Source organism: Mycteria americana, chromosome 1, assembly GCF_035582795.1.
Source record: "Mycteria americana isolate JAX WOST 10 ecotype Jacksonville Zoo and Gardens chromosome 1, USCA_MyAme_1.0, whole genome shotgun sequence".
Lineage (NCBI taxonomy): Eukaryota > Metazoa > Chordata > Aves > Ciconiiformes > Ciconiidae > Mycteria > Mycteria americana.
Genome location: NC_134365.1, coordinates 10,536,694 through 10,559,412, shown reverse-complemented (window position 1 = coordinate 10,559,412; position 22,719 = coordinate 10,536,694). Strand labels below are relative to the sequence as shown.

At 36.4% G+C, this 22,719-nt stretch overlaps 1 protein-coding gene across 1 annotated transcript in view; it reads right to left on the bottom strand.

Moving 5' to 3' along the window:
• SEMA3E (semaphorin 3E) overlaps positions 1–22,719 on the bottom strand; it is a 145,625-nt gene that overhangs the window by 20,959 nt on the left and 101,947 nt on the right. Inside the window, exons 5-10 of the mRNA XM_075491521.1 lie at positions 16,753–16,846; positions 9,313–9,432; positions 7,137–7,279; positions 4,259–4,373; positions 3,847–3,916; positions 2,408–2,552 (exon numbers count right to left, since the gene is read on the bottom strand). Coding sequence (XP_075347636.1) covers positions 2,408–2,552; positions 3,847–3,916; positions 4,259–4,373; positions 7,137–7,279; positions 9,313–9,432; positions 16,753–16,846 — 687 coding nt within the window. The remainder of the gene's footprint in view (positions 1–2,407; positions 2,553–3,846; positions 3,917–4,258; positions 4,374–7,136; positions 7,280–9,312; positions 9,433–16,752; positions 16,847–22,719) is intronic.

Below are 22,719 nucleotides of genomic sequence, written 5' to 3'. Positions count from 1 at the left end.
TTGGCCAAGATGGTCAAATCATATTCATAATGTTTAAATCCTAGACAATCTCTTTTTTGGAGCATCCACTTCTGCATTTTGACTTATGCTTCTAACCCCAAGAGAAGCAGAGGAAAACATTAATTTAAAATGAGAGAGGACATGCATTCAAAATCATAATACAGGGAGAAAGGCTGTACTGGCATGGACTAGATAAGCTAATAGGCCTTTTCACCTCTCATTCCTGCGATTCAGTGATAAATGAATTGTATGCAATGTTTATTTCTGCAAATGATTGCTTTTAGTATAAAAGAGAATATTGATTCAGTTAACAAAAGAAAAACAACACTGCAAGTAACGCTCCAGCAACTGTTTATTCCACCGTTAAGCTCAAGAGAGCGAGCCCCTAGCCTGCAAGAAGATAAAGAAGTGAAGTGTGAAAACTGGAGGGGGGGGGTAGCCACACAGCTATTATTAGAAATGTCTTTGCATCTCACAGTGTCCAAATCTGCACAGTGCTGACATGATAAGGGGTAGACCTTCAGTGAGTGTAAACAAAAACGGCTTTGCAACATATGACAATTGCCATGGGGGGGTAAGTAGTTGTATTCCCAAAAGGTATGGGGCGAAGAAGAAATCCTGGTGTGATGCTTCTGTGGGTGAGCCTGGCATTGCCTGCTGTGGGGCTCCTCCTGACTTGCAGCAGGAAGGGGAAGGTGAGGGAGGCCCTGGCTGTGCCCCTTTTGTGAGGTGCTGAGGGGCCCCTGCAATGCAAAGGGCACCCTCAACCACACTGACGGGCAGTGAACGCAGGGTCGCTCTCCTCACCCCCCGAGCTGGGATTTGAGAGTCCTGGGGCAAGATACTACAGGGACAGAAACTTCAGAAACACCTAAAAAGAGAGTGAAACGGGAAAAGGGTTTGAGACGAAGATTACTTGTGATGCCCCTGCGAAATCAACATAGAAATTAGGAATTCCTTGTAGAAATTAATTACCTGTCTGTAAGTAAGGAGTTTGTGATTTCCTCCAGAATTTCTATTCACCGAATGAAAAATCTAAGTGCCAGGGGAACAGTTGACTACATGACAGCACCTGTATAGTTGCAGAGTATGCTACAATAGTTGCCATATTAATTGCATTTTTAAAATATGTCTTGTTTCTTTTCTTCACTTAACGTCCAATGAAAAAAAAAGTAGTTTTAAAAAAACTTGTGTGAAAATCAGCGAAAAGCATAAGTGATTTTGCTCATTTTGGTTCTTTGCAGTGTTGTTTTAATATTCCTATATTCTTTGTAAAAGGTACAGAACAAGAATGTTAATAAGCTTAGGAACCTGATAATAAAATGTCTCTCTGTGATGTCTGAAAGCAAAGCAATGAATTGTGAGGGTGCTAAACCATTGCTTCTAGAAAGAACCAGTCTTGAGAGAAGGACCTCAGGTGATGCTCAGGATTTACTCCTTATCTACAAATGTGTTTATTCTGATTAGTTACTTTTGTTAAAATCTGTGTCTCATTTCTCACCTGTCCACTGATCTAAATCATAGAAATATTGACATGTGATCCTTTTTGAAAAAGAGATTAAAAAAAGGAACCAAAACCACCTGATCTTGAAATAGGGGATCATCTTTTTTTTTTTTTTTTCTTCCTTTAACAATTGTTAAATGCCCTGGTTTCATCAGGCAATAGCAGGAAAGTGAATTGCCTTGTGTGAGCTTGTTTTTTCCAGTAATGAGCTTATTTACAGTGGAAAATATTGCATGTATCTGAAATATATATTTTTAAAATGTAAATATAGGTACATGTTTCTAGTTCATCCTGGCTTTATTTTCCAAGTCAGTAAGGACAATTTGTTCTCCAGAAAGTTCTATTAGAAAAAAACCTCATGGTTCACTCAATGCACTTAAATAGATTTGATTTTTCATTTATTTCTTTGGCAATTAGATTCAAATTATGAAGTTTCAGATGCAAAAAACATGTCAGCAGTCAAATTTAGAAGAACAGTTATTCTAGGCTCAATAGAAAGTGAGAATCTTTCCCAGGTAAAGCACTTAACTGCTTCTGAATGCAGCATCTGACCCACCTTCTACAGGTGCCTCTTTCTACCCCTGTTGCCTGGGGTGCTAACTTTGGGACTTTAGGACCTTAACACAAGGTTGCTAAATTCAAGTCCCAACAGGATTCTGAAAAACCTTATATGCTTAATTCCACTATTTTCCTTTGGGAAATGTATGGTTCTAGTATTGATTAAACTTAATGCTGAGCCGTTCCACACTTGTCCAGAAATGCTAGAGTATGTGTATATATATATTCAAATAAATATACCCTGGACTGTGAAGTCAGGAAGATTTGTACATTAGATTTGTACATCTGCTTTTTCTTCCCGAATTCATTTACATAGCAAAGCAATGGAAAATAGATTGTACTTACTGAACCAGGTCTAGGATAAGGTACTTTTCCTTCATATAGAGCCCAGTGGTATTCAGGTCCTTCTTTATGAGCATATGGTCCATTGAAAGCTGCTCGGACACTTGCCATGTGGTAAACACATATAGCATATCCTCTAAATATATTGCTATGAAGTAAAATTCAAAGGTATTATTAAAGCAGTACGTGACATTCTGGACATATAATACTGGTATTATTGTGTAATTAAAAATAAGTCAGATTTCAACAGTATTCAGGGAGAAAAACTACTTATTCTTTCCTATATGCTTTTCTTATAACTGCTGTGCCCAATGTTTGTTACAAAGTCTTTAATATATTTATACTTATAACATTTCTCTAGGAAGCTCCGTGTAGTTATCCCCAAATTTGAAGATGGTGAACACAGGCTCTAAATTACTTGTTTATAAACACAGAGGAAGCACAGAAAACTGAACTCAGGTCTTATACGTCTTTGATTAGTGACTTAAACAGTTAACCATTTTTCTTCTCTAAGATATTTCCTGTTGTTACTTTAGAAAGATGGGAATCATCCAATGCTGACTGAAATGAACAGGAGTCTTTTTATACTGAGTGGAAATGTTGGTTGGTGTTATTAGTTAGATCATCAAGATCGATCTATGTAGATCAATCCACATAAAAGTATCTTTTTTACTTTTAGTTTTTATTCACTTAGGTCTGGAGAAGCAATTCATTATTTTTTAAAGAAGCATGAGTTCTCTCTACAAATAAATTCTCTGAAGACTCCAGAAGGTGATCCAGATCATTTTAATTAGGTGTCCACCTTTCTCTGCTGGCATAGGGAGCCAGTAGGAAATGCTAGGTGCCTGCATCCCTAGAGAACCAGATCTGCCTTGTTTTATTAAAAAAAAAAAAATCTGGAGAATGAAATAGTTGCAAAAGTAGAGCTGCGCTTCTCTACCAGTTACATCCTGAACTAACAGTTGGATCTCCAAGAAACAGGTGCTGCGTGCTTGCACTTGAACTAGGCTGCAGTGGAAAAGGAGGCCACCAGCAACATCACAGCTGGTGTTTTAGGCTTCACTAAGAAGTTAGTAGGAATTTAAGCTGCTATCTACTTAAACTTGAGTTACAGTGGAGCTCTTAAAGGAAGACAGGTGGCTCTGATAGGCTGCTCTTATAAGCGTGCAGGAGTGCGTATACTTTGACACTAGGAAATTTTCAAGCAGAGAAACATTTAATTAATTTATGATCCAGATAGACTGGATCACTGAATGAGACTTCAAGCCCCTGAGCGTCATAGAGCAGTTTTTACATTAACAAGGAAGCCCACTGTGAATAGAACAGGGATTAAACTGTTTACTATATATTTGCTAAGGGATATTTATAATGCAGCTTCTGTCTCTTCAACAGGCTGTTTAAACATTCCTCTGTTGCTGCTGTTATTTCTTCTAGTTATTTACCTTGTAGTGTTGAAGAGGCCAAATATCACTGGATTTTTGTTATCACGAGTTTGCAGCAAAAACACATCCTCTGTAAAATTTAAATGCAATGTTATTGGTCGCAAACTACTTTTCACAGCCCCAAAAGAGAAACTTCATTGCTTTTTAAAATTGTAATCCTATTTTACTCATATATGCTGTTTAATTTTATGCAGATTTTAAAAGCAATCTTTAAAAACAATGCAATCAGTAAAGGCATAATTGATGATAGTCAACTCCATATGTATAGAAGTTCATGTACACTGAAAACAAAACGCTAACAATCATTCCCTGTTAATGACTAGAAATACAATATTTGACAGTAAGATGTGTTATCATGAAAGTTTATGTTTTGTGTGATGGTTTTAAGTTTGTTGCAGTCTAGGATATTTACCTAATTCATCAAAATGCGTATCAATTCCGTTTCTCCCAGGCACAGAGCAAACTAGCCTGGTTTTGAGGAAAGTGCTCCATTTATTCACGAGCATTCGCTGGCCTCCCATATCATTCTGCGTAGAAAGAAACAAATGCTGATGGTAATTTGAATGAGTAAGTCTAGAAGCACAAACATTTCTGCTGAATTAGCCGCTCATTGTATCTTTTAATGTCAAAAGCATGCATTTTCAAACCACATGTCTATTACTAGTATTATTTCTCTGGAGTCAGTTTTCAAGCAGGATTGCACTGATCAAGTCCAGGTCTCATTAAGAGCTGTGGGTTTATAAGAATTTTTTAATTCTCTACCGCATCCATGGATAGTTTTAACCGTACAGCTGTTGTTAAGCTTTTTTATTTCTCATTTTTGTTAACTGGATGTACTCAGTACATTAGCAAAGTTTAGCTTTGCTTTAGGAGCTCAGTGCAGGGTTAGATCAACACATTTGGAAACTGAAGCCCTGAATCTATCTATAGAGCTCGCACAGCTGGGGCAAGTCTGAGGCAAGTGTCTACATGGTGTTCTAACAATTTCTCAACAACTTTAAATAATTCCTGCTTTGCTATGGCTGTCTCATCTTTTTCGTGCTATTGCAACTGTTGGACAAGAAAAGGGGGCATTCAGTACTACTTAGTAATCAGATTCTGTAACCTTTGGGTAGCATCCTCGAAGCTATGGCCTTATATTCAGGTAGACTGTGTAACTGACTGTTGAAGACTCTGTATTAGGTTTGCAAAACTCTTCTCACAACTTCATTCTGAACTACTGAAATGAATTTCTTTCTTCAGCTTCGCATTGAGATCTTACAAAAACAGAGATCTGTTTTCCTCAGAAAAGTGGAAATATACAGAGTAGGTACCTCTGTGTTACAAAACCTGTTACAGCTCAGATGAAGATATAAAAGCTGGGAAAAAAAAGACAGTTCTTGAATCACCAGCTAGCTGGTTTTTGTATTCATTAAATCAAATTCAAATTATAGCATACGGCTGTGAAGTTAATGTCCAGGTGATATGGAGTTTTGGACAAGTGGAAGAGAAAGGTCTGTGGGATTTTGGTTTAACCCATGGCTAGAGATAAGACATTCAGGTGGATATATTTCAGACTAGAGAGGACTATTAAAATAATCTATTCAGACATCTACCAGAACATAGGCCAAAGAACTCTACTTCAGATCTTGATGCAGGCTTGAATTCAGAAAGCCAGCAGACTTTGTGAACATTAATGTCTTAGGCTGCAATTTGGTACTTTGCATACTTCAGATATTTTAAGTTATACATGAGTACTCCTTAAGAAATTTTAATAAGCAGTATGCTGGTGAGCATATGTGACATATACTATACATTGAAGTAATAGAAGATTTTTAACTTGTGTCTTGCTCTTTGCACAAGAGTTTTAGGAATGTATCCCCTACAGTTAGGATGGAGAATGCAATTTTTTTCAGAAACAAAATCAGATGCTAAGAAATAAACTTCTCATTTCTTCCTTTTAATCAAGCTGATGTAGTCCCAATGGGAATGGGAGAACTCCTCTCATCAGCCTTACTGTAGTTCAATTAATAGAAAAGGAATGCACCCAAACTTCCTCAGTTGTTCAGAGAGGACCAATTATGGGCAGCTTAATCTGGAAGATCATATATTAACAGTGCTTTTCTCCAGCAGCTGCCCGAGATCTCTTTCCTGTTTGTGGGGCCAGGGAGCCAAAAAGAGATGGGATCAACACACCAGCGTGGTCTGAGTGGGAAATGGATAATCGTGCAGGGCAGTGGAGGGAAGCAAGGTCTTTCCTCGTGGCTTTTCTGCTCCTTCTAGTAAACCTTATGCCTGGCTGTGATAATAATTTGCTGGACAATTCAATGCTTTTTCTAGTTTTCTATCTGCACAATTTTCCTTTGTTGCTGTTGAGAAGAAGAGGAATGAGAGATGAAATGAAAACATTAACTAGCTACTATTTATAAAGCATTCTATAGATGGTTGACATTGCACCCCTCCTATCGTTCATGCATCAGAAAGAGGTTTTCAAAATTTACAGAATCACAGGATAGTTGAATTTGGCAGGGACCTCTGGAGATTGTCTAGGCCGACTGCCCTGCTCAAAGTAAGTTGCTTTCAGCAAGTTGCTCAGACCCGTGTCCAGTTGGGTTTTGAATATCTTCAAGGATGGAGACTCTGGGCAACCTGTGTCAGTGTTCAACCACCCTGGCAGTAAAAAAAGTTTGCTTACATTCAGATAGAATTTCATGTGTTTCAATCTGTGCCCATTGCCTCTTGTCCTGTTCAGCTGGCTGCAAAAGCCAGCTGTCTGATAGGCTGGCCATCCATCCTCCACAAATGCAGGTGAGTTACGTCCCCTCCTTGCTGACAGAATAGGAAGGCAAGAGGGAACGTCAGAGAGGACTGGTGTCTGGGCTGGTCCTGTCACCAGAAATGTGAGGGGACATCAATTTATGTCAGCTGTGAGAGCTGCAAGAGGCCCTGGACCTACAGCCAATACTAAGGGCGATGGAGCCTTCATCTGAATTGAGAATATGGATGGAAAGAGAGTCCTGTGGGCAACTGCTATTACTGTTACCACGTATCAGGACAAAGAGAGATGGAGTTGAATACAAGATTTCTGAACTTTGCCCTCCTCTCTCAGCAAAATTCAGTTTCAAGCCCAGATTTCGGATTGCTTTTGAATTTTGTAAGGCTTGAGGCTGTTTAGATGCAGGGTTTTCATTCAGACCTATAACTCACTCTCGCATACATTAACAGATGCCATATTTGCCTGGGGGAGAAGGACCAAAGAAAGGAATATGCTTTTTTATCATTTAGCTGTGGAAACAGAAAAAGGATCTTACCGCACATACACGTCCCACTCTGGTATATATGGCATGAGTGCTTGTCTCGGCCTCTAATGCTTTTTCAGTAAAGAAGAAATATACTTTGTTATCATCGTGGTCTTCATTGTCAGGAATCATGTATGAGCCAACAAATTTTGGTTCTTTAAAAGAAAACAAAAATGAATTTAATTCAAGTTTATTAAAACATTCTCTTATTTTTTCAATCCTTAAAATCAGCTGGTAGCAAAGAAAAAAATAAAATTAAAGAATCAGGGATCTGTCAGTCAGAGAGCTACCTAAGGGGAACAGGGTCATAGAAATAGGAAAAAAAATTATTTTTTTGTGCATGGGTGTCTATAAATCATGTGGAATACATTAATGTCAAACTATTTTTATAGCTCCAGTTCACAAATCAATATTCCTTTGTATGTGTGCAGGAAAAAGACCTTTTTCCAGTCCCGTTTTCTGGGGTTTATATCTTTTAATTTGATTAGGCTAAAACCTGGCACTGATATTCACATAATAATCTCTGATCCCAAACCAGGTGTAGGAATGTCAACTTTGGACAAAAAGCCTTTTAGATAAAGAAAAAGCTCTGGTGGTTCAGCTAATAGCTGTTATATGAACATATATCTTCATAGTTAGAAGATGCATTGTGTATCTTGGTCATGAAATAAAAACCTTCTAAATTTTTCCTGTTTTGACATTGTGCTGTAAAGTTGAAACCTAAGTTCAGATGTCAGTCCATGCCTTGTATACCTTTTAACCCTACACCAAACAGAGCTGTGAATTATTTCATCTCACTGAATTGTAACAAAATTTTTACAAGTTCTTTAAATGAGAATATCATTCATACAATTAGTATGATTTCTTAAGAAGCAGTGGGTAATGTAAATATTTTCTAACTTCCTGTTCTCCATGAAAACAGTCATTGTATTTGAAAACATTGATACAGCATTTGCTAATTTTCTGAAGTGTTTTTAATATGCATTTAAAAATATTCGCTTTCTGCAAATTTAAATTTCAAGTATAGACAAAATGAAAACCAAAGTTTGAGGCCATAATTTAGATAATTCTACATTTAAAATAATGAAATCTTCCAGAGAGAAGAGAAGAGACACTTCATTTGCATATTGTGAACACGCAATTGATTGTTGCAACCCATATATAGCCAATCTGAACACTCAGTTCAGCAACGCTCTCAGTATTGGACTTAAAGCATATCTAAGCATGTTCTAAACATATTTTTTTAAAAAAATGAAATTAATTCAAGTCTGAGGTCAGATTCATGTAGGAAGAATTATGCAGCAGAACTATTTTCTCTCTTCTGATTCAGGAGAAAAGCGCCTTGAAATTTGAAAGAAAAAGCTTCTATGTCCTTTAACTGAAAAGATGATGCTCACCATATGAATCACCATAAAAGGCAAGTATTGACTCTCCTTGCCAACCATTAGCAGTAATTATGTCACTGTTACGATGAAATATTGCAATACTTTTGGAGCAAAGCAGATCAAGATTCTGACTCTGCATTTCACAGACATTTCAACACTTTGAAATTCAGTTACATTTCACATTGAAGGGTATGAAACCATTTCTAAATTTCCCAGCACATTACTTTTCTCAATATTTTTCTTATGGAATATTGTAATTTTCTTCTTTAAAATTACCTGCTTTAACTTTTTATTTCATTTAACTGTATGATCATTGTGTGTTTATTATTTTGCATTATTGCATGACATCTCTTTGCTACACAACTTGGCAAAGTGATTTGTTTTATTGCAACAAAAAGACAAAATGATCTCATTTAGAAAAAAGTGCACTGTGTTCTAATTAGAATCTCCTATTAATTAAATAGAGAATTTTACAGTATTATTTCAGTTACATCTAGCATATCGTGAAATAGTATAGAATATCCAGAGCATAAATTAAAAGCAATTTTAAAAGTGAAAAGTTAAGGACTTAAAAGTTCCAGTTGTTAAATCCAATATGTAATCAAAGTAAAGATTTCAATACGTTCATCCTGGCAGGAGATTCATGAAAAGTTTCATGGAAAAAAGACAGTTTAAACAAATTCATCTCCAAATGGATATACCTATGCAGGAACAATATCATTTTAATTTCTGGTTAAACAGAAATTCTCTAGTCATCTGAAACACCTCTGGTTCCATGTTCTTCCTTCTCCTTCTTCCCATACCTTTCAACAAGCGCTCACTATCAGGTTCAGTTCGGAGATGGGCCATGCGATTCATGGTGCGAAACAAAGCAGCATCTCTTCCCCAGTAGTCACTGTAGAGACCAGTAAAAAGTTCACCACCTGCAGACCATAGATTAAAAAACAAAAACAGAACAATCTCGTAATGTTCTACTTATTAATTTCATTGCATGTGATAGCAACTGCATTATAAACATGGCTCATTAGTATTTGCTCAAATTCAGGTAAGACGACGAGTCAGTAAGTTACATATAGTCTAAAAAGCATATGGACATTGTTCCTACCAGCACTGCAACATTCACAGCTGGAACAGAATGAGGACAAGAATTTTAAATTTCATTCATGGGCTTGGCCTCATTTGCAAAACTGACTTAATGACTTTGGGATAGATTCACACACAAAACATGAAGGCATTAAATTAACATCTAACCACATCCACCACAATAACATCTGCCACATCAGGCACCTGAGTTCAGAGATTTCACTGTCATTCGGTTAGTGCCTGGTCCTAGAGACACCTACCCTGTGTCAGCACCTAAATTTTCACCAGTGCAAAGACTCTGACCAGTGGTTTGCTTCTGAGCACTTCCAGACTTGCCCTGGTCTTGCTAATGAGAAGCAACAAATTGCTTGGTCCCAGACTGGACGTGATGTGTTGGGTTTATAAGGAGCCAGAAATAACAGGAGCCAGAAAGTGGGATGAAAATACAGCAGCAGGTTTCAGAGGACGCAGTACTAAAGAAAAGAACAGTGATAGCTGCACCAAACCAAGGATTTGGGCTACACTGCATGGATACAGCTCAAGGCTAAACCATACCTGAATCCACAGATTGTACCTCAAACAGAGGGGTGTTTCCTGAGCATAGTTATCAGATTTGGCTCTGTACAAAAAATGGCTGAAAAAAAGATTCATTAGTGAAGCACATACTGAAAATACTGGAGAGCTGGATGCAGTTATCTCCCCAGCTGGAGAGGTAAGAAGCAGTACCTGTTACCTTAGAAGTGATTTCTATAAACAAGCACGTTTTATTAGGCTGAGGAGGTTTTCCAGTCAGCCTACTGGAGCTTTTCCACTTTACTTGAAATAACTAAAGTTTGGGTATAACTTACTGGCTCAGGGGCTTAGGTGCTCAGTGGACAGACAAAAAGAACATATTTTTCTCTGGTCTAGCAATAACTTGTTTTCATATCCTTAAAATATTCACCAGAGCAGGGACAGGAGCTGAGATCTCACCCATCCTGTACAACTGGTGATGAATATTTCCTGAAAAATTTATGGGAATGGAAACTGGGTCCCATTTTCAAAGGATTTAGGTGGCATCCACAAATTAGCAAGCACAGGAAAATATTAGAAATAATACGCTGATTGCCAATAACTGTTGAAAATCTATATGTAGTTCGGTACAACTGGATCACACGTATGTTCAAAAATCCAGCCTATCTCTATCTTACCCATCTAAAATTGTGGTATTGGATATATTTTACTTTAGTGAAATACCAGTAATAATTCTACCTTTTAGTTATGCATGGGTACAATTCCCCTTAACTGACCAAGCATTAAGAATAATATATTTCATATCCTTGTGGACTTAGATTAGAAATTTTTTAGACCCAATTTAAGAAGCAGACTGTTACTGTCACTAGGTGGCATCCTTATGTTAGAAAATAAAGCAGCAGGAATTAAACTGCACAAGAAGAGGGAAATAAATTATTTCCAGTTCGTTGCTAATCTGAGCGGACGTTTCAGTGATGCGGCTTCCTACCCCCTAATCAAAATAAACATAACTGATCCATTCAAATAACATTTCCTGGCATTTATAAAGGATTAGAGCAAAAGCAAGAATTTTGCTTGTTGATCTCCCTCAAAGTGTGAATTTTGTTTCTCTTAAAAGATATATATGACTTAAATGCTACCATAAGTTTGAGTAATGATTCTGAAAAGTTTATAGTTTGGCAGCTGGGCCTGGTTCAGAAACCTCTGCTGATTCGGAGTTAAGCGTAGTTTTGCCTTAGGCTTCACCATATGAAGAATGGATATTGCCTTGTAAAATACATTTAGTGTAAAATATTGGCAAGTGAAATGAAAAGTAAGTATAAATTATAGCATCAGTAGAAGTTAAGGTTACCCAAAACTAATAGAGAGCTTTATTTTTTAAACAACACAGAGCTGCTTAAACAACAGAATTTGCCAGGGTCTGAATAATGTTCCAAACAATCTTCACAACCCTAATTAATGAGTTACATTAGTCATAAATCCCCCTTTAAGAACTCCATTGGAAAAATGTCTCAGACTGGCTGTTTTTTTTTTTTTTTTAACTATGGTGATGTGTAATACAAAACATGATTCTTTTATCCTTTCAACACCGTAGTGAATCTTGGAAAATGCATCAGTGCAGGGTAAATGATTCGTCACATATTGCTAGTGATCAGGATTGACATTTATAAGTCCAGATGTTCAGAAGTTTGGATATGAAGCCTATTCCTTCTGTTTGACATAGGTATAAAATGTTAGTATATGTAACTAACCTGCTGGTATGGCATTCTACCATATGCTGAGGAAATTACCACTGATTTTATCTGTGAGATCCTGGGAGAGAAAATGGAAGTTCCAGTCTTGGATGGATATTGTTCCATGAAAGATATTGCACAGATACAGAAATTAAATCTGATTTTCACCCTGAAGTGTTACTAAACTAAAGACAAGTGCCAAGTGTGAGCAGACAGTTCATCTTGCCTAAGGAAACCAATGAGACCATATTGATGAGTGTGACTAGCAAAGATCTCAGCACAAGAACATTCAACATAATTCTGAGATCTTTTGCACTTTTGACATTAAGAGGATCTTCTCTTTTCCTCTTCAATAGTCTTTTGCACATCCTTTAAATCCATGTTACAAATTTTGAACATTGCTAGGTTTTTACAGGTGCTGACTGATTCTAGATTTAGAGACAACCTGAGGTTGAGGTTTGAAAGATCCTGACAAGATTTCTACTCTTTTCCCCTGCATTGAAAAGCTACCACTACATATCAACTCACTCCTGTCTTGGCTTCAGGGTTTTATACTGCTGCACATCACACTGATAAACCAGTATTTTCCAGTGAAAATCACCTGAGCAATTTCACAGACCTTCACCACTCCTCCCCTCTTCCGGTCTAACTCAGCTTCACAAGTATTTGACAAATTAATTGCTAAAATTTAAGTTTTAACACAGCCTAGTTAATCCTGCTAAAACAAGAATAGAAACTTTCTTCTTTCCTTATTTAAACAAACACACAAAAAAATCCCATGGACCTCAAAAACCAGTTTTAGCTCAAGTGACACATGCATACTTTTTAGCTAGCATTCTTTTCAAGCAAATACATCAAATTTCAATTGGGACCACTTAAAAGATACCTTTATTTTTTGCCCTTTTCTCAGAGCAAAATGTTAACAAACCCAAATACAAACATTTTCTTCTAAAACCAAGAATTCCTAGATGACAGCCCTTAAAGTAAAACAGGTTGAAGCATGTGATTTCATTTTAAAAACTTAATATATACAAGGGATTTCTATAAATAGGCTGCTTCCACCTTAGAAGTGGGTTTCCTTCATTTGTTATTGGCCTGTTTTGTGTACCTGCTTCAAATTGGAAGGTACAGCAAACATAAACTATTATTCATCAGTATCCTTTTTGTGTGAAATCCCCATTACATCACTTTCTACAAAGTGGAGTAGCTCTGTTATGAATAAAGGAGCAGAACATAATGAGTAGAACATAAGCAGCACCTTTCATGCATTTCTTTAACTGTTGGCCAGTTATCACTCACATGACAACTAAAATCAGAATACCAATTCACATTTTTAGCAAGTGATACTTTTCACAGTAGGAAAAAAAGCAAATTCAAAAGAAATTAGCTAGTGGTAGCTAGTGCTTAGTGGTAAACTCCCTCTGTATATTCGTATTTTCTGTCTGTCACTCAAGTATTCTGTCTTCTGTTTTGAGAGAAAATATATTTATTTTCGTTCATTGCCTAGAGTAAAAGAAGAGACACAAATACATGGAACTGTTTTAAAACTGTAAAACCAGGAAATATTATTGGAATGGATTCCCTGGATAGAAAACATATTCAAATGTAGTTTAGGTTTTTCACCACTTGCTCGTGATGTATTGCAGGTAACAAAACATAGATATAAACTAATTTCTCAGCTTTCAAGAGCAAGTGTGGTCTAAGCTAATCACTGTGCATGATCTGATATCAAAAATAGTTTTGGCTATTGAAAGCAGATGGGAGAGTTCATTAGAAATAGAAGTCTGAAAGTTTTATATACTGTTTATCTAAACATAAGCATTTTATTCGTCCTGTCTGCCATCCAACATCTATTCTGTTTCCTAATGCTGGCAATAAATTGCTAAAAGTTAATTGTTCATAAATGGAGGAATTCATCACAAGCTACTTTACCACTGGGACAGATAACCTGTAATAAAACTTACAACAGCATGGATATTTAGTTTTAAAGCCAAGTCACGAACTATTGTTTTCTTGAAGTGGGTGTTTTAACTGATGTGCTGAAACACATGAAGAGATACAGAACAAGAGATTCTCTTTCTTCCTAAATTAATCTAGCTAAATCTGGTTCCTATTAGTGATGGTACAAATGATCTTTCAAGATCAAGATTTTAAAAGCTTTTAAACTTTTATCAGAGATATGTAAAGTTTCCTTGTTAGTCTAATCCTCACTGTTAGTCAATAGCCACGCTGGTGTAGGCTACTCTCTTAATGTGAGTTACAGAGGTGGAAGCAGTTTTGAATTGTTTAGTTAGGAAGAAGAGGATGCTGGGATGTGAAAACCTTTGCTAACAGGTTTGCATAAAACCTTTGCAAGGACTTGCACATTGGCTGGACCTACATAGGAGAATGGAGGCAACTCTGGGGTGCAGCCTCCAAGGGCATGCTGACTCCATACCAGGAGCGGATTTAACTTTCGAAGAAAATTGGAGTGCATGAAGAAGAAGGAAACCTCCAAGCATTGGAGGAAAGACTGGAGGACCAGTCCTGGAGAGTGCATGGTGTAGTTGTCATCTCCTGTTATGGGGTCATGGCCACCGTGAGCTGGAATCAGGGCTTGGCTGAATGAAGGAGCATCCCTTCCTTCAGAGTGCACTTAGCATTAGAGGTCTCAGTCTCATTTTCACATGTCCGTTAAAAGATTCTTTAATATTCACCGTGTTTGCATCTATGTCTTCTACCCTTTTCAAATGGATACCTACAGAGATAAAGGATATACATTCTGGAGTCTAAGGAGCAGCATTAATTCTGTTTATTCTGTAAGCTGCATGTCTCTGGTTAGTAGAATTTAGTAGAATATAGTAGAATACATGGAAATACAAACTTCTTTAGGATATTTTCCCTAAGTGTTGGAAGTGTTTAATTGCAATAGTATAAAAAGTATAAAAGCATAAATAAAATAATAAACTCTTTGAAGAATTTTGTTATGCTTTTAAAATATCATTCTATGATCACTTGAAATTATAGAATTCCCAATGGATGCCTAGAAAAACAGCCTCTAAATATCTTTCTCAGGTCATATTAATTTTGATGAAGGGGTGAAAGTTTGTCTGGTTTTTGGTGTTGTATCAGTGACCTGCTAAAAATGTATTATTTTCTCCTGTTAATTTTGCCACATTACAGAATTGTGAGCTTTGTGAGATTGATTTTATAAGTCTTTGTCAGTGGATGTCCAAGACTCTGATCAACACTTATCGGATAATGGCTTATTTAATGGATTTCTCTTTCAGATAAAACTGTGAGGACCTCCCATAATCCAGGCAAACTAATAAATAGGCCAGAAACACAAGGCCTAACCATTAGTCTTGAAGTGCTCGGTGGGACAATCTGGCTTCCATTTAAGCAAATAAAATTCACATTGATCTCACAGTAGGAACATGATCAGGTTAATTTATTTACTTAGTTCTGTCTCAGGAAAGGTTGAGAAGGACTTCAAGATTAGACCATGAGGTTTCAGGCCTACAGCAAATTCCATGGGATGAGTCTTTGTTCCCAGGCTGAGCTAAGACTGGAATCTGTTAAAAACTGTAGAAACAATTTAGAAATAAGGGTGGAAAAAAAGCGTAACAATCTGTGCTTCATGGATTTTGGAAGGTCAGTCAAAATACAGCATTTTTTTCTGATTCTTTCATGACTTCTTAACCCACTAACTCTCAAGAATTTGAGCTGTAATTTTTTTTTAATGGGAATGAACAATATTTTGATGAATTGCTGCAATTTGAAGGCTTGGCATTACTGGTGAAGATTCTTCTTGTAAGTAATCTGTTAATGTAAAAGAACAAATAAACCTATCATGTAAAAATACATCTGTCACTCATGAGCAATACTCCCTCGCCACCATGGGTGAGCTGTATCATTGTAGTTAATAATCAGAGACTTCGGCTGTCTGATTTTAAGATATGAAGTCAAATGTAAATATCAAAAGGCTGTAAAATCGTCTAACTTTTTTATCCCTGAAAAGTTGAAAATTTGATCTTTAGCATCTTTTTTCTAGCTGTTTCTTTTAATGACTATTCCTTTTGAATGTTCAGTTTTCATCTTATTTAGGTTTTCTAAAAAGAGAAATCACTGTGTTACTCCCTAAGTGCACCTAGCTTTCACCCTTTACCTGCTGTTCCAGTCTTTTTTTAGTCAATTTTGCCAATATTGCCAAGACTGGGTTTGCTTGATCTCACAAAATGCTTTCAGGAAAACATTATAGAGGAAAAGACATGTGGTTTGCTATGCTACAACTTCAAAGATCCCAGCCCTACAGTGATATACTTACCAGCAAGGCACAGAGGAGCACCAACTCAGCACAGCTTTCTGGCACTGCAGGACTTAGACTTAGAATTATATTTTTATAACTGTCGAGTATAAGATCAACTTTCCTAACAGAGAATCACCAGTTTTGGATAGTTTTGTTAGAAGGCAGCATTGAAAAAAATCTGTTTTGGTCTCAAAAGTTGTAATTTATATAAACAATAAATGCTTGATATAAAAACAGTTACATTCACATTTTTACAAGATGCTTGTTACTCAGACTATGTCTCAGTAGATGAAAAATAGTAAATGTTGTGTATTTGTCTCAGTGGTGTAAAAGACTAAGCTAGACGTTTTACTTTGCTTTGAAGGAAAGCAGGAAATTATTGTTTCCAAAATTATACAACAATCAATTACCTCTTCAGGATGGCACGTGTCATATAACATCTACTTACTTCAGTGAGACACCCTTGCTGCCTGGGATGTAATATTAATGTGGGCAGCACCATGAGGATTAAGTTTGACATGTGGAAGGTTGCAATGGAAGACTGACAACACTTTGGTGTGCTGAAGAAAGAGACTCAGAATGACAGATTGACAGGACCATGAAGCTTGTGACATAAAGATCATTACCAATTAAGATGGAGGTGAAGGAAGAACTGGGGTCAAAAGGGCACCTGCCTCGTCCTCTCTCAAATTTGTGCGATTCCAGTTGAAACAGATGATCCTTTAAAAAAAAAAAATCACAGAAAGCAGCATAAACCCTACAGGCAAAGACAAAAGTCCTTAGAGATGAGCTTTAAATTTGTTACACCTTTGTAATGGATTGACTTCATTAGGGAAAAACCACAATTACGGTTGCTCACTGATGTACTAGTAAAAATTCTCTGGGTTTCTACAAATCATCTTTGTGTGTGCACTGCCCAAAACGAATCAGTAAAATATGCACTAAAATTGTACTTGTTTCATTTCTGTGGGAGTAGGGAGTGAAGATTCCTCTATCTTTTCTCCAAATTATCTAAACATTAAATAGATATCTAGCCATGGAATGCATTTTCTCTTTTTAAACATTTTTTTCCAGTAGTTGTTAAATATATCATGCTGTGTTATCTTCTCTTGGTAGCTTTGAGATGTTTATATCTCATCTTCATAAAAATATGTTTAGGAATGAATCCCCAATTATGGTTTTCAGAGCAGATGTGATTTCTGCAGTGGATTTAACAGAATATCAGTATAAAAAGAATATTGGCAACTTAGTTTAATTTGTCTATATAAGGCTTTAAAGGCTGAGAAAGAAGTTACAATCTAAATTTTCATTTGCAATGCTACATTTGTCCCAGCTTTCTCAAAAGAGCCCATTAATGTCTGATTAAAATATCAAGTGAGAGCACAATATTTTTTTAATTTGTATATCAACAAAAAAGCATACCACAAAACACCGGGATGGGGGAGAATAGAAGGGCAAATAGAGAGAAAGCTATGAAAGCTTCATAAAAAATATGCCACCCAGCCATTAAGTGTGTGACTAGTAAACATTTTGATAGTCTAGCAGTTCCAGTTCTGTGTAACAGTCTTACTCAAACGCCTACTGATATGCAGATTATATCAACATATTGGATAAATGCAACCTACCTGTTCAGTAAACTAATCTCAGGCTCACATTGCTAATATACTAAGGCAAATGTTTTGTGAGACATAAAATTACATGTGACAGGACCCCAAATTCCCCAGAATTTTGAGGAGAATCTGCCTGGATCTCTCCCTTAGAGCAAACATTCTCAAAGAGGTCCAAGAGGCTTTTTAACCATAAAAATCAGGTTTTATTAGACCTGACTTTTCAGGTATTTATTAGAATAACTCAGTATTCACACAGAAAAAAGCTCGATATATCTAGACTGGACAAAATAGTGTCCTGGTAGTCCTTATTTAAGTATATGTAGTCCTTTTAGTCCTTATGTCTTTATAGCAGGTTCTTTTTCTGCTGTTGGTTACATTCATGTAATTTTGGGGAGTTGTAGCATATGCAGCTTGGTCCCTAGAAAGTTTTGCTTCTGAGAGGTACAGAAACCTGGTTATGTGTCCCCTCTCTGCAATGCTGTATTCCCCACTCTCCTTCAGATCAGTCACCTATGTCCACCCATCCCACCCTACAACCTACAAATCTCTCTCTTCCCAAGCAAGTGCAATTGCCCCAATGCGAAATTAATGTTCTCTTCTCTTCAGGTAGCTCCACTCATGACAGTTATGGTCTCCTGAAAAAAACATAACAAGACAAGGAGCAAAGAAGTAGAAGAGATACTGACCATTGCATGAGATGGAAAACTGGTAAGATAATAATAATAATAATAATAAAAAAAATTTAAAAGGACAGAAAGAAAAAAGATATAAGGAAAGTTGGAAAGTTGTAGAGCTGTTAGTTCCCACTCATTGATGAATAATTGAATATTTCTATGCATTTAATTTAAAACTTGAATTTGTCACAAGCCCCTGCCCTTCAAAGCATTATTCACTCCTTAATCCCCAGATCAGCCAAGCTGATGTACCTATCTTACATTCCCATCTGTCTAAATAATATATGCCATTTTTCTGCAACTTCTGATCAAAAATTGGGATGTAACCCAGAATGCAGTTCTGGAAAAATAAGATATCTGTTTCATGTCTACTTGAAGTGAAGAAACCACCCCAGTATAAAAATAGCAAGCAAAAACCACACAAAATTTCAGTAATTGTCCTAAAACCCACAAGGTAACAAGGCATTCAGAATCTCACCTGTCCAGAAGCTCCTGTGTTAACCTAACCCTGGCACATTAGTGCCTGATGTTAAAGCTGATGCAGCAGAAAATAATCATCCTGGGTAGAGACGGGTAGTGCAGGAATATTATTTTCTGCTGTATCAGCTTCAGTTGCACATCATTAGTAACTATTCCCCCTCTGCTGTTGGGTAAATGTCAAACAATGAAGAAATATTTCCCTGTGTGTGGAAATCTCAGCCCCATTCCATACTTTTCAAACATCACATACCAGGTATTTTGCAAAACTAAATACTGTAACATTTTAGGTCATCAGTAGAAAAAAGAGTAAGGAGAACACAAGAAGAGAAAGAAAAACCTTGTGAAACTGTACAAAAGGACTGGAAGTCATCATTGTCATAAAATATGATGTAAAAATGTAAAAATATGATGTAAAATCTAATATTTCTAAACAATCTGACTGTCTGATGTTATTTATTCTCTAATCAGGTATTAAAAATAAAGTTACTCATGAAAAAGTTTCTCTTCTGGGATCTCAACTAAACTATTTGTCAATACATCAGTTAAATAAAGAAAAAAAAAGATTTTTTGAGAGAAAGTTGTAGGAGTAAGTGGAGAGATAAACTGAGAGTTAAAATTTAAGAGATTTTTCTAGTCTTAATGCTTTCTGTTCACTTTTCCCCACAGAAAAATAAAAATGGACTTGTCTATTAAAGCAAAAAGTAACAAATTTAAAACTGATTACAAAAAATAAGGTAAAATGATCAGGTGTGGAAACAAAATTATTTTAGAAAAAATACTTGAAGTATTATCCATACTTCATGGTTTGTAGTGTATGTCTCATGTTTCATCCTACATAGGGAACAGAAAGTGAAATTTTTGTGTTGTAGAACAAGACGTGATCCCACCAGCGATCACCATGATCCACCATCATAAACCACACTTCATATTCAGGTCTTCTCCTGCTAAATGCCACTAATGCTCAGACCAGGGAGACTAGGCCGGTGTGGGAGTCTTCCAGATGATGTGGAAGGATTTTGTGTCACTGTACACCATATTATATTATCACAATGAAAAAGCTACCAATGTAGCTAACCATTCCCCTGAGAATCCGGATGAAATCAACGGTAAAGATAAACCCATCTCTTTTAACATTCATGACATGAATGTGTTTAAAACAGCTAACTATGTGACCGTGGCACAAAAATGTTAGGCAGTATGCATAGTATCCTTTCATTATCTACATTTTAACAGCTGGAATTTCTGAATAAGGATTGTAGCTTGAATATATAATCTAATGCTAACACTGAAGGCAGAGAAAAATTTGGATTTCAGTGCAACTTGGAGAAGTTTCTAAGTGGATCTCTCCAGTTTTGATATAAAGCAGGATGCGTATCTCATAAATGCTTGCAGATGCATGTAAGTGTCTGAAAAGTCACTGAAAATGTAAGCAATGACTCCTCCAAGAGAGATTTTCCACCTTTGCCTTTTAGGACAGCATACCAAATATTCCATGGTTGCAGTAAGTTATTCCCATCACTGGGACAAGTAACTGAAGATCAGGTGTTAGATGTGTCAGCTTCCATGGGATGCCAGTTTAAATGAAATAAGCGTTACACATTAATAATCAGCTTTGAAGGCTAATACCATAATTCTAACCCTCCTTGCTGTTTGTGACATTGGAATCCCTTGAGAAATGTCAGAAGAAAACTGACAGTTTGCTCACAGATTATCCAACACAGCAATTCAACATTGCAATTTATTTTACGGGCACTTTTCAGTAGTTAGGGTAAAAATTATGCAAAAACGCATATGGAGGGCTGGGAGTGGAATTACAAATTTCCACATGTAGTTTGGGAAAAGAAATGGGGCTCTAGGTTTGATTTATGATACCTACAACTCAGGAAACGTAATACAGTTTCAACTATTATTAAAATAATAATGTTGTTTAAAAAGAAATAGAAGATATTTCCAAGGGCATCAAGCATTTTGCCATTAACTTGATATGAATTGATAATTTTAGACAATGAAGAATAATGTAGGCTATAAATAATAATGAAAGAAAAGGTCAATCAGAGACATTAAAATTTAAAGACTGCATTTAACTTTTGTTGCAGAAAATTGCTTTCTCTAATGCCAAGTGCTGCTTTGCTCTGGTTCAAGACAGCATTTATGCATGTGAGTAATTTAAAACATATGCTTACTTCCACTCCTATTCAGCAAAGTACCTAAGCCTATTCTCAATGTTAATACAATGGCTGTATCTTTTCACTAAATCCGGGACTTAAAAATATAGAGGCTTTGGTTGGGTTTTCCTGTGATATTATTTGTATGAGAAAAAACAATTTGGTTTTCTGTAAGGGGATTTTTTTTCCACTTTCAATTTTTATTATTTTCCAGGTAACAGAAAAGTAAAACATATCATACTGGCAGTTTTTAAAAGCAAATTTAAACCATTTCAGAACCTTTATTTACATTCTTAACTGTGTATGCATATGCTCCAACAGTATAACCAAGGTCTGCTCTCCAGGAGACCTGTGTCTTTTTGTGGTTGGTACTTTTCTGGTTGGGGTTTGTTTTTTGTGTGGTTTTTTTTGTGTGTTTTTTTTTTTTTTTTAAGAAGTCCATGTTACATATATTGCAGGATGGTAAATCATATCTAGAGTATTGTGGGGAGAGACTGTGCAGATTTTTGTGAATATAGTTTTTAACACTGGCTATACTACTCATTATTACTGTAACTCACTGGAAAAAAATCATCCTTAGCGGTAATGATCTCATAGTTATTCAACCTTAGAGTAAGAATGACATTACATGCAAGAGCTGTTTGTTGCGTTTCATTTACTAGGGGTCATATATTTTAGACTTTTTTAAAGAGAACTGTGAATAAGAAAGTTCACGTGCAAAGTACATCAAATGGGAAAGCGTAAAATAGCGATGCATTGCTTGGGCGAAACTAGGAGAAAGGTTCTTTTAAAAACCTTAATAAAGCCATGTGGTTCTAATGCCATATGATGCACCCTTTTTTCTGTTCAAGTAATTCCTAAAGCATCAAAAAAGGGAGTGTAAACATCAAAGATTCACCTTATTTGATCGTAGTGCCCTGTTTGAGGAAGAAGACTGTTGGGAAGGGATGAGGACACATTAGGACACACTGACTCCACAGGGAAAGGACATCCTAATGCACTGTCTGGCTGACAGAGTGACCTGGTAAAGTGGGTTTTCAACAAGGGTCATCGGAGTTGGAGACTGAAGCCCAGAGCAAGAGGGAGAGCTGCAAATAGAGAGGATGTGGGAGGGAGAGGGTTGCCAAGGGGATGTTCACATCCCTACTCTGAAGACAGCATGTTCAGAAGCTTTCCTCGAACCTCTGTACAAAAGCTGTGAAGTTAATTTTCACTTGCAGGGTTACATCCTCTCACAGAGCACTTCCATTGAAGTCCATTGCAATTTTGCCATTGTTCTTTATGAGAATGACACTGACACCCTTATCCCAAAATAGGGGATATTGTTCTTGGATTCACTGGTTCCATGTATTCAATTTTTTTTTTCTAATATTGTCTTAAAACCAAAGTAACAAAACATTAAAGTAACACATGGGAAAAACTGTGATTTAAAAAATTCACTAAGGTAGGTACACATTGGGACACCTTTGCAGCTTTATCAACAATCTTTAGCGCCATGGAAATGAATGTAACTTATGAAATCTCCAAGACAATAACAGACTTTATTCTGTAGAAAATAAAATTCAAAAATATTTAACATAGCAGGTGTGCTATTTCTAAACAAAGAAAACATTTGTTGCCCATATGTACTTTCCCATTTATTCACATAATTTTTAAGTCTGGTT